The 12,314-nt window shown below is 49.7% G+C and overlaps 1 protein-coding gene across 1 annotated transcript in view; it reads right to left on the reverse strand.

Annotated features, from left to right (window-relative positions):
- The window catches only part of PKP1 (plakophilin 1), a 49,151-nt gene that overhangs the window by 15,107 nt on the left and 21,730 nt on the right, over positions 1-12,314 (reverse strand). The window contains exons 4-7 of the mRNA XM_059867561.1: positions 5,381-5,525; positions 3,215-3,422; positions 2,357-2,534; positions 197-311 (exon numbers count right to left, since the gene is read on the reverse strand). Of these exons, the coding sequence (XP_059723544.1) occupies positions 197-311; positions 2,357-2,534; positions 3,215-3,422; positions 5,381-5,525 (646 nt within the window). The remainder of the gene's footprint in view (positions 1-196; positions 312-2,356; positions 2,535-3,214; positions 3,423-5,380; positions 5,526-12,314) is intronic.

Below are 12,314 nucleotides of genomic sequence, written 5' to 3' on the forward strand. Positions count from 1 at the left end.
TTTAAAGCCCAGCTCTACTTCAGGCCCAGAGGCCCAAAGACTTACAACCCTCCAACAGATCCCACTGAGGTTTGGAAGGAAAAGAGCAGCCAGAGAGTCCAGCCTACTCTTGTGTTTGCTGGAAAGGGATTTTGAGGCATTCCAGGGTTGTAATTGTTAACTGTGGGGCTGGACAGCCCAGGGCAGCAGCTGATACCTTGTCATCAGGGCGGCTGGAGGCCACACAGTTCTGGGTATAAGTCATGACAGAGTCGATCAGGCCAGGGTAATTCCTCATGGTCTGGCGCCCCATGTCTGCAGAGCTCAGGTTCCTGAGAAGCCATCGAGGACCATGGCAGGGGACAAAGAGGAGAGAGGGTGAGTTGGGCTCTGTTCTGGCTATGGTTGTCACTGAATTCAGGGACTTTTTGGCAGGTTCAGCAAGGCTGAAGAACTGCTCCTGTTCTGGAGGCCTTTGGTGGGACTGCACTAGTGCACACCTCTCTTGTTGCTCTTTGGCACTGATTTCACCTGGAACATGTTGTGCAAGGAGCTCTACATAGAAGACACCCTCCTAGGGACAGTCACCAGCAGAAGGTTGCCTCAAAGACTCTGCATGTGCCACCACACAGACACTGTCTCCTGAGTAGAGCTTCCAAAGGGAAGACTGGCTAAAGACTATCTGGGCTTGTTGTGATCATCAGGAAGGTGCACAGGGCTGTAAACACATCAGCAATGTCTGTGTGGGAAATGGGCTGGAAATGCTGGAAACCAGCAATGGCTCTTGCCAGAGGGACTGACCCATCTATGAGGTCGAAATGGGTTCCCGGACACCGACAGCTGTCAGGACGGGAGTTTTTCCAGTAAAAGGATATGGATTTTGTTGTTTTGCCCTGTGGTTTTTTTTTTTCCTATTTTATTGCCTTATAGCCTGCAAATGAAAAACAAAGAGAGGTTGGCAGTGGTTGTGAGATATTCACTGCAGGCGTTCCAGAACTGGATCTGATGTTCACTGTGATTTGCAGCCTCCTCATTAACATGGATTCATCTGCAATCCAGAAATGCTTGAGCAGCAATGGCTCGGGCCCAGGGCAAACCCAGGGCTGTTCTCATCCCTGTGTTCTGATGTGGCAGGGCAGTGACTCAGAGTAGCCCTGGCTCAGCCCTTGGAGCAGGGGCTCTGGATCCAACTCCCAAATTCCCTTACTCTTCCTGTTTCACAGTCCTGCTCCCTCAGTCCTCTGGAGCTCCCTTGCTGACCTGCAGCTGCCAGTCTTCCTTGGGATGCTGGGCACTGCTTCCACAGGCTGGGATCAGTTTCAGAAGGTAGAGCCTACCTCCAGTTAAACTCCACAGGGTTTTTACAAGCTGTTGCCATTGTCTTTCCCTTGTTTTAATGGGATATTTTACGGTGTTAGTAGGCTGGGATGGCATTAAAGCAGAGCAGCTCATACCCACCGTACCCCACACATCCCGAGCCACAGCTGCTCGGGGAGCTGCCTTCCAGGACAGGCAAGGAGGGAGCAGCACTCCCTATCTCCCAGATACGGTTCCCAGCCACAGAAGCTGATGGTATCAGGTCTCCAAAGGCCCTGCCATGATCAGCCTCTTGTTTCATAAGCAGCTCCAGCTCCTGCGAGCTGCATGTCTGGGAAGGGCGCGGCTGGCGCTGCCTCCCTCAGGGAGAGCTTCCCTTGATGAAAGCACCTCATTATACAGGGCAGGTTTTTTGCCCCACTTGTTCCCATTGAGACAAGGAGCTCATACCAAGTGGAGAAGGAAAGTAGGAGAAACAGCAAGTCAGGGCGAAGATCGCCTACAAAAGGACTCTGGTTTCCTGTGAACAAAATAAACTACTCTGGGCTCAGTCTGCACCTCCTGTTTTGTAGCTGAGTCTCTAGATTAAATGAGCCAGGAAAAGTCGAGGATAATGAGACTGTTCTGTACTAAAACATTTATCAAAAGAAGTGGAAAATGCTTGTTTTCCCCACATAGAGAATTCTGTCTTTTTGTCACCTAAACCCTAAATCAGTTTGTTTTCTCTGGAAGCCTCAAAACTCTAAAGGCAAAGTCTGTCCAGTTTCCTGGTCTGAGCTAAACACTGATGGGTTTCATTAGTGCACAAAACAACTTCCATTTTTTTTTTTGAGAAGAGACTCAGTAAGGACAAAATTATTAAAATAAAAAGCTACTAGAAAAGTATTTTACATGCAATTTTTTTCTGCACCTTCTCTTAGTCAAGAAAACTTTCTCAAGGAGAATTTTTCATTAATGCAATTGTAAAGAGCATGAATTCAGCTCATTGCAAGATAATTTAGATGGCTTTAGCTTTTGCCCACAAACACAAGCTACAGTCAGTCCCTGCCTGGTGACTCACCTCAAACACCCTGTGGCATTGAAGAACACTTCTGGGTCGATAATTTCTCGTGTCCTGTTGCAGCTGCCATCAGACCAGCCCGAGAAAGGGATGATAACACAGTCTGTCAGCACAGGCAGAGCCTCCTGTATCAACTCTTCTTTTAGTTCATCAGTGGAGGAGAGGTTCCAAAGCAGTCCTAGGAAGGACATGGGACAAAAGCTCAAGCACAAGATCATATGCATTAGGAACTTTGTTTAGCTTGGGTGATTCCAGCACCAAAATCCTTCTTCCCTTTACCACTCTGAGCTGAGAGCGCAGAGGCTACCTGAAACCTTGGTCCCTGTCCATCCCTATGGGAGATAGGCAGGATGGGTCCACATGGAGGTGGGCATTTAAGCATCCTTCCTCCTCCCAAAATTGCTGTTTATTGCTATTAGGTTGCAGGGGACAGCATCTCTCCAGAGGTCTTCGAAAGGCTTGCACGTAAAACTTGGAACACAGCTGAGGGTGACCTGCACCAAAAAACTCCCATCAACTCCTCAGACAAAGGTGAGGCACCAAGGAGAGAACCCAGCCAACCATACTGGGGTTGGCAGCTCCCTTGGCCATTCCTGGGAACAGCAGAGGGGCCAGGGTGCAGGGAGGCGTGGGAATGGCAGGGTGACCATAACTGGGAGGGGACCTGGGGCAGGTGCTCCCCCAACAGGCACTGAGGAATCCTTATGGAACATGGAAGGGCCAGGACCTGCTCTGCTTTCTGATTTAGGTCACCCTTTGGTGCAAGACGAGCAGAAGACCCTCTCTCTGTGCTAGGGTAGCACCAGGGCTGCAGACCCCAGGCAAGGGGAGCCTCATGGCTGAGCAGACTTGGGGTACCTGTGAGCTGTTTCTGAATTTCAGTGTTCCCTGTCCTGCGGAGGAGGCTCACACACTCCCTGATCCCATTCTGCCGTCGGGTTTCCATCTTGTTGGTGGGGTTCTTGAACACCAGGTTCCGGAGGGCTCCGGCTGCCGCCCGCTGCACGTTCTGGTTCTGGCTGCGGAGCAGCTCCACGAGCTTGGCAATGCCCCCCAGCCGATAGACCTGGACAGGAGAGACATGGGACAGACAGGGGACATGAGCACAGAGCACTGGCAGAGACATGGGACAGATAGAGGCCATCAGCACAGAGCACTGGGAGAGACATGGGACAGATACAGGCCATCAGCACAGAGCACTGGGAGAGACATGGGACAGATACAGGCCATCAGCACTGAGCACAGGACACTGCTGGGACAGGGACATCCAGAACTGCCCCAGCAGTCTGCCAGGGGTCAGACTGCCCATCCTGGGGGAGCTGAAGAAGCAGAGCTGCCAGGGCACGAGGGCCAGAGATGACAAGTCTGGTTCAGGCTGTGGGTCAAGAGCACAGAGTTTCTGGACTGGAGGTTGGAGCCAAAAGCTCAAACTGCAGGAGTGGCTGTCTGTGAGTAATGGTCATAGACAGAGTCCTTTGCTGATGGAAATGTGCTCCTGCAAACTTTCACCCACCTGCACAGTCTGCACCAAGTGGAAATGCAGCCTTGCCTATGTGCAGAGGCCATTTATAGCCATCTAATGACATGCTGTGATCATTTATCTGCATCCTGAGATCACAGGCTGAGCTCAGAGGGATGGTCACGGCCAGTGTCACCACCCTCGAGGTCAGCCGCAGGCAGTGGAGGGAGCCCAGCCCTGCAGGACACCACACACTTTTGAAGGCGGATCCCTGCAGCTGAGCTCTCCAACTGCTGAGCGCTCCCGCCGTGGGATGTGCTCTGCAGCGGCCGTGATCCCGCCCGGAGCCCGTCCTGCCGCAAACGCCCCTCGGCTGAGGGCTGCTGACAATGGACAATGAAAGAGCACCTTTGGGAGGGAAGGAAAGCAAGCGTCTGCTGGGATGAGTCACCGACCTGCTCTGGCACATCCTCCTGGGAAGGATGGGACGGCCCAGGGCTCAGAGAGGGTTTGCAACGGTAACAAAGGGTGTGGCTACCCCACAATGGGCCACCTGAACGTGGGCTGGGCACCTGCACTCATCCAGGCAGAGCCAGGGCACAGCCCCACACCTGGCCAGCGCTTCCAGCTCCACTGCTGTGCCAGGACAGGGAAAGCCACTTCTAAAGGGTTGGCAGGTCAGTAAATCCAGGGTGGGGATAAACTTTGGTGACATCCTTGCCACAGCAGATCCATCCTTCAGTGTACCTCCTTTGCTGCATGTTGGCAAAGGAATTGAGGAGTAAGTTCATCAGAAAAATAACCTGTGCTATTAGAAGGGCTTCTCTGTGGTCAGGTATCACAGAATCACGGAGGGGTTTGAGTGGGAAAGGACCTTAAAACTCATCCTGTCCCACCCCCTGCCATGGGCAGGGACACGTACCACTATCCCAGGGTGCTCCAAGTGCCACCCAAACTGCCTTGGACACTTCCAGGATGGGGCAGCCAGCATTATGGATGCACAAAATTATCTTTGTACATGATCACTAATTAGCCCACTGGCTCAGGTGGCTGAAATAGTCCAGAAAAGGGCTCTGAAAAAGGCTAGCAAAGGGCTGCAGGGTCACTGGTCAATGCCCAGCAAAGTTCACAGAGGGATTTAAAGCAGCTTTGTCTGGCTCTAACTCTGTAGCTCCAAGATAGTGAAAGATTGATGTGGAACTGGGTGCAAGATTGATGCGGAACTGGGTGCAGTTGCCCCCAGGAGAGGACATTGGATGGCAGCTTCCACACTGTCAAACCCCATCACCCTGTGCCAAAACAGCTCTTGGTGACAACAGGAACAGTCTCCCTGATACCCAGAAACTATTCCAGACATTAAATCCTGACCAACTGCTGTTGTGAGAAAGTGGCCATCGATAGCTGAAAAATCTACTTAAGAAATACACGAACCTGATGAAAGAGGTACAAAGCACCCTCATGAAAACCAAGGGAACCAACCTATGGATCCTTGGCACTAAGGAAAACCAGTCCCATCCCTCTCTCATGCCATCAGCCCTGGTGTGACACTGGAGGAGTTTGCTCACCTCTTGCTTGGCAGACTCATCCTGGAAGCAGGTGTGCTGCAGGTAGTAAGCCCCCATGGCCTGGTACTTGTCATCAGAGGAGCACAGGAGCTGGATGGCCTTCTGGATGGTCATGGTGCCAGCATCAATCTCATCACCACAGATCCTATGTCAAAGAGAAATACAGAACTGGATGAGTGCTCAGCCAAGACAGCTATGTCAGCACTGGGAGTTCTTGGGAAGGAATCACTGATAAAATATTATCACATTGAGACACAGACCACACAGTGCACTTCTAGTGGATTTCTCTGTCTCAAAAAAAGAGATGGTAAAAGATGGAAAAGACACAGTGAAGAGCACTAAGGGTAATAAATTCCAGATCCAGTCTATCCACAAGCAAAGGAGACAGAAAATGAAAGCTGGGTTGAGGTGGTGGATGCCTGATCATGCCCAAAGTGGAAGTTTAATGAACAGAGACCCAGTTTATTGTTCCCCAAATAAAGGAGTGAGTGGACAGGAGTGAAACCATCTGTCAGGGGATGAGGACAAGGTAACACAGGAAGGTGGTTTTCCCACAGCATGGGATTCTTTGATGTGAGAGGTGCTGGAAGCAGAAATGTGAGCGCAGTTGATGGTCTTGGGAAGCTCAAGCAGATCCCTCAGGAAAAGGCCTGTCAGGAGTGATGAGATGGATAAATAGGCAATTTATGAAACGCTAATAATAGCTCTGAGACATCCTGCTCTCAGGGGATGTTCACACTGACTGGCTCCAAGCTCGTATAAAAGCTGACCACCGTCATCCTCCCTGTTAGAGGTAAAGAATGTGCCTGCAACTCAAGAGGAAGGATATGAATTCCTCTGGCTTGTGGCAGGACTGGAACCTCAGGAGAAATGCAAACATCTGGAGGTTCTCCCACTTGTTTAGAAACATGAAGGTCCTGCTCTTTTTGGCTTGTTCTTATTCAGTACCATCTGTGATGTTTTAACCACATAAAATTAGAAAAGGCTCCAAACTTTCAGGGGGTCTGAACTGCAAAGCTTGTTTGTGCTTCCAGTTATGGAAATTAATGTAATTGAAGGTTCCTGTCTCCTCTCAGCACCCTTGCAGCTGAATCCTGCAGAGGCTGCATGGGGATCTCAGCTCATGGCAATGGTGGCTGCACTAATTTGCAAAGTCCAGGACTGAGGAGAGTCAAAGCCAAACTCCTGCTTGGTTTTCTGTCAGCAGTGACAGAATACAAATGAGAAAGGCTTCATTAGCAGTGGATGGAATCCAAAAGTGTGAGGGCTTTCCCAGTCCATTGAAGTTGTGACTGTGCCTGGGAAATGATGCTCCCTGAGACTGATGGGGAGTTTCTCCTGGAGGTCAGGAAATCAGTCCCTGATTGAACCACATTTATTTATACAAATTTTTGCTACATGACATACCAGGAGTGACTCTGTAGAGGGGCTGCTCATCTTCAGACAATGCCATAGACCAACAGAACAGTGATTTTTAATAAGTTCTTTAAATGAACCCATTACATTTGAAGCGTTAAATTTCACCACAAGACAGTAGCACTTCCAGGCATGGGATGGACAGAGTTGCTTTGACTGTGCCAAAGGAATGTAAAGAATAATGGTCTGGAAAGGACATGTGGTCACCACCAGCAGCACTTACAGTGAGATAAAACACTTATCCTTATGAATCTAAGGGCTCCCCTCCACACAGCACAGAGCAGGGAATAATATGCACAATTCCCCAGGGAATTTCACACAAAAGGTAGCATGAAGGACTCTGGTCTCCACTGCCCTCACTGGCATAAAGTTACACTCAGCCTGCACCACTCAATCAAGCACCTGTGGAGTCAGTGGAAAGAAATCAGTGCTTCCAAAAACCACCTTGCTTTTGTGTCTTGGACATTTTTCCTAGGAAAGGAAGCCCTGCCCTCTGGAGACACCTCTGCCTCTTTTGGTATGCAGGAATGAAAGACAACAGTCTGGGGTTGGACCTGAAGCATTCCATGTCTAAGGCTGGGTAAACCTCATTTCACTTTTATTTCTACACTGCAATAAAACATCACTTCCTCATAAGACTTTTCATCAGTTTGAACCTCTATCAAAACCGGGCAACAAGGAACTTATATTAAACTTGCAACAAGGAGACACAAAACTGGAAAGACTAAGTAAACTAGAAATTATGGAGCCCCAGAAACCCTTGGGTTGGATCCAGGATGTGATTTTTTTCTCAGTTTTTTTTCACACTCCTGAGACAATTGAGCTGAGAACTGATAGATCCTGCACCAGGGAGGGACTTCTCCTTTGGGAATTGGGACCTGGACTGGAGGTATGGGAAGAGAGGCAGATTGGTAAAAATACCAGGTCAGTGGCCATGTGATCATAGTGATCTATTTTGCCTTATAATTATTGAATCTAATGCACTTTTTCTGAGACAGAAGGATGTCCACTTGGCCCAGCTGCTCAAGGAAGGCAAATCCACAGAGGGACAAAACCCTCCTTCAGCTGGGAAAACTGGGGATGCAGGTGCAGTTCTGTGGGAGATAATGTGGAAGGTTCCCTTTTCCCTGCTGTCTCCTCAGCAGAAATTCACAGCAGGTCAGCAGTGAGGCTCAGTCACACTGCCCAGGAAGAAGCATGGATTTCTCCTACCTGAGAATAAAATCACCCTGGCAAAGTCCAGCAAAGGGAGATTGTTTCTCAGCCAGTCAGGGGCATTCCTGACCAGATCCACACTGTGGGAACAAGAACCTGCTTCAAGACAAACTCTTGGACTGAGCCATCTCCAGCCTGGTGATGTGACTGGTAGGAAGAGCTCCAAAGGTTCTTCTCCCACAAGAAAGAAGCAGACTAGGAAGAGACCTCAGCTAGAAATTACTCAATGGAGACAAAGAAGATCAGATTCTGGAATGGAAGGCAAACAAATACTGAAGAGGATCAGTATCAGAGAAAGGCAATTTCCCTCACGTTTCATGAGCAGATTGTTTTGTGTTAATTCCCATCTAAGTTTCTGTCCTGCTTGTTAGGGCTACAGGTCCCAAGAGAGGAGGAATTAACAAGTTCCATTGTTCATTAATAAAATCAGAGTAGAGACTCTCAAAACAGTGTTCAGCACATCCCAGAACTCTATCCCAAATAAAAACAAACCAAAATGAAGATGCCTTTCATTGTACTCAGTTCTGCTTTTACTAGCCTTGAAGAATTAATGTTTTGATATTGATCAGCTTTAATTATCCCAAAAGGCAGGAGATAGAGCAGAAAACACCCTCAGCACCTTTCCTGACTATTTTAACAACTCCTGACCTTCCCTCTGTTTGTAGTACTGTAAGAGAAGCTGAGCTCAGGAGGGAATGGTTGTTGGGGACACACTGTCCCTGAGCTTCAGGCACAGCACAGAGACTGCAGCAACTCAGCCGGGGCCAGGTCGGTGTCACCACAGCCAAATGTGGCACTAAGAAATCCCAGAGGGCTGTCCCAGTCTGTACTGCCCCCTGCACAGCTGCCAGCTGAGGCATCCAAGACTTCTGACAGAGCAACTCTGAGATGTTACGGATTCCCAGGTGCCTGGAGAGACACTCACATGGTCTCTAATGAGGTGTTTCAGCCTCCTCCACACTCAGAGACTCCAAAGGGGAGAGCATCCCCATCTCCCAATGGGGCCAAAGGCAAGTGTGGGTTTGCAGGTGGCCATTAAAGGCTCCTGATCCAGATCAGCAAACCCTGAGCCAAGGACTGTCTGCAGATGCCCAGCTCCCCATTCCATGCTCCCAAAGGAGAAAACCCCCTTCTCCAGGGGTGGGATGAGTCTGGGCTCTCAGCCATGTCTCCAGCTCAGACATCTGGGGCTCCCTGAGAACAGCAAGAGGTGTTGGCTTTGTTAGGGGGTAACTCAGGGATCTGTCTCCGAATTCAGCCCCATTGGCACTGGGCACCTCAGCTCAGAGAGAGGCATCTCCTGAAGTGGTATGACCAGCTCAGACCACTGCAGGGTCACTGACACCACGGCCACCATCTTGCCCTGTCTGTGTCAGGAGGCCCCTGAGGCACAAAGCACAACAGCTCTAAGCAGAACTAATACAATGTCAGTCCTTGGTGGACACAGATTTCTTGTACCTCAGGTTCCAGTTGGAGGGGCTCAAAGACTCCAAATTTCCCAGAAGAATTAAACATCCCATTGTTTGTTACTGCTTCTTACATTGCTCCCTGATGACCAAGCAGGATGTGGAAACTTTTATCCTGAGTGGGCATAAATAGTATCAATAACATCAATAACATCACAACATGTAATTTAGCCAAAAGCTGCCTGCTCAGGGTGCTACCCTGTCACCTGAAGCATGCTGCAAGTGCTACCCAGCAGAGGAAATGGTTAAAAGTGGACAGATGTGGGTGGTCTCCACCAGCTGCTGAAATCACCAGTGCTGCAGCTTCTAGGGTGAAATACTGCAGCTCTGGGGGATGTCACAAGGGATCAGGAAGGAGAAGGGTTCTGTGGAAAACAGGGAGTCCTGGACACCAAGAAAATTCCTCCAGCTCTACCAGACTCCAGAGAGCTGCATTTTGTCAAAACATGAGTGCTGCTCATTGAGAGCAGCCTTTGGGCAGGAGCCACTGGAACACCCTGAACGTCTGAGCCCAGGCCAGAGATGCTGAGCTTGGAAATGTTGATCCAGATATGACATAATGATTACCAAGACTCAAGTTTCTGAGTGAAGAGAAGTATGTCTGGAATCTCAGAATCACTAAGGTTGGAAAAGACCTCTGAGACCATCGGGTTCACCTGTGGCCAATCCTCACCTTGTCACACAGCCTAGAGCACTCAGTGCCACATCCAAGGTGCTCCTTGGGCACCTCTAGTGATGGGGAATCCACCATCTCCCTGGGCAGCCCCTTCCAATATTAAACAACCCCTTCTGTGAATAAATTTCTTATGGAAGAAATGGAACGGACATGAGAAGGTCCCTCTCTGCTCACTGAGGCAGGATCATGACAACAGGGCTGGTGGAGGAGAATAAATTCCATGAGAAGTTTTAAATAGCGTTCAACCTCCTGATCTGGCAAACAATGCAGAACTCAGATTTCATCACCAGGACCAACAGCATGGGGTGATTAAACCCCTATGTCATGATTTACTTTATAAGGGAATCACAGAATGGCTTTTCCTGACAAACAGTACCGTGTTACACTGCTCAGGAGGCAGTTGGAACAAAGCGGCTTTGGTCAGAGCTGCTGCTGTAAGAGGGAGGACTCTGAGGGTTATCAGAGACAACTCCTCACTGTCTCATACAGCCAAAGCCAGTTCAATAAATGGCAGCAATCACATAATCAAGAAGAGTTGTGGAAATTAAATAACTTTGTCACCAAATGCAGAGGGGCTGCTCAGCACAGACAGTTTGACAGTTATTGCACACTCAGAATTTTGATATCTGCACACCACTCTTGCCACCTGAGAACACTCAGTGACCCATTTTTTCTCTCACACCATCCAGGGAGACCAGATCCACAGCAGAGGATGACTGAGGAGCACGACTCTGGAGCCAGTCCATGGTCATTACAGAATTTTGTATCACAGACAGACCCAGTGGAGCACAGGTCCCACTGCAGTCCCTCTCACAACAATGGAAATCACTCCATGGATCACCTCAGAAAGCAGGGAAAGCATCCACCCCTCCCCTACCTCTTGCAGGCTGTTGGCAAACCTGCAGACAAGACATCCAACAGATCCCAAAACAGGAGATCTGCAGCACAAAAACTGAACACAGAATTCTCCATGTTTCAAAGGCACAAACTGCACCTGGAGAATGACCAGAATGGAAGGACAGAGCCCCAAACTGGGAACTGGCAGCAGCTGTGACCCAGCTGAGCCCTGTCCCTGCATGTGGAGGTTAATAATGGGGTACCTACAAGCAAAGGTCTCCTTACTCAACATTGGGGGAGCCAAGGGAAGATTGAAATCTCTAGGTGGAGAATCCTCCAGACACAACAGCCCTACTTAGCAAGGAGAGCCCAGACATGTTCCTGACCCGCCTTAGAAGCCCCTCCCCATCAAGACCACACTGAGAGCAAGGCCAACAGTGCCCTGCAAGACACTTCTGAGGGCTGAGTCATCCAAAAGAGTCATTTTTCCAAAAAGGACAAATTTTTATGTCTTCAAATCTTTAAGGACAGCTGCTCTCAACCTCCTCCCCTCTGAGATCAACTGTACCAGGTGCCCTGTGCACCAGCCCAGCTCTGCAGAGCTTCAGGCAGAGCAGGGGCTGTGCCACAGCCACATCAGATTCACCTAGGGGACACAGCCCCAGCTGAGTCCACAGCTTGAAGCCCAACTTGGAGCCCATCTTGGAGCCTGAGGTTTCCACAGCAGAACCAGTTTTGCCAGATGAGTGTGCCCCAAGCCAGGAGTGTGTAAACGGAGCCACTCCCTAACCAAGGGCAATTGAGCTGGAGAGGATCCCTCTCAAAACAGCAGCTCTCCTCTCAGAAAACGCTGTCATTCTCCAAGTGACCTCTCCGAAGCCATGACCAAGCCCCTGACCGTGGCTTTGGCCAGAGCCTGCCAGGACTAATTGCTCGAAAGCTGTGTCCTCCCTAGGAGAAAGCAGCTGCAGCCCTGAGTTCAGGCATTCTGCCATCCTCCCCACTACACTTTTCTGCTCTACAGTGAGAAATTCCCTAGAACAGATCACTTCCAGTTTGTGTAACATCTCTGGATCCTGATCCAGAGGATTTACAGAGCTGCTGACAGCAGCAAGCCAAGGCCACCAGTGCTGTGGGCTTGCCAGGGCTAATTTGGCATGTATCAAACACAGAGTAATTGGGCACATGGGCAGCCAAGGGCTCATGATAACATTCTAATGGGGCAGTGATGTTTCTTGGCATCCATGCTCTGGGACATACCCTCCTACTCAAGCCCAAAGGAGGGAGGCTTAGCCAGAGTAACCTGGGACATTCAGATGTGGAA

This window comes from Haemorhous mexicanus, chromosome 25 (genome assembly GCF_027477595.1).
Source record: "Haemorhous mexicanus isolate bHaeMex1 chromosome 25, bHaeMex1.pri, whole genome shotgun sequence".
Classification (NCBI taxonomy): Eukaryota; Metazoa; Chordata; class Aves; order Passeriformes; family Fringillidae; genus Haemorhous; species Haemorhous mexicanus.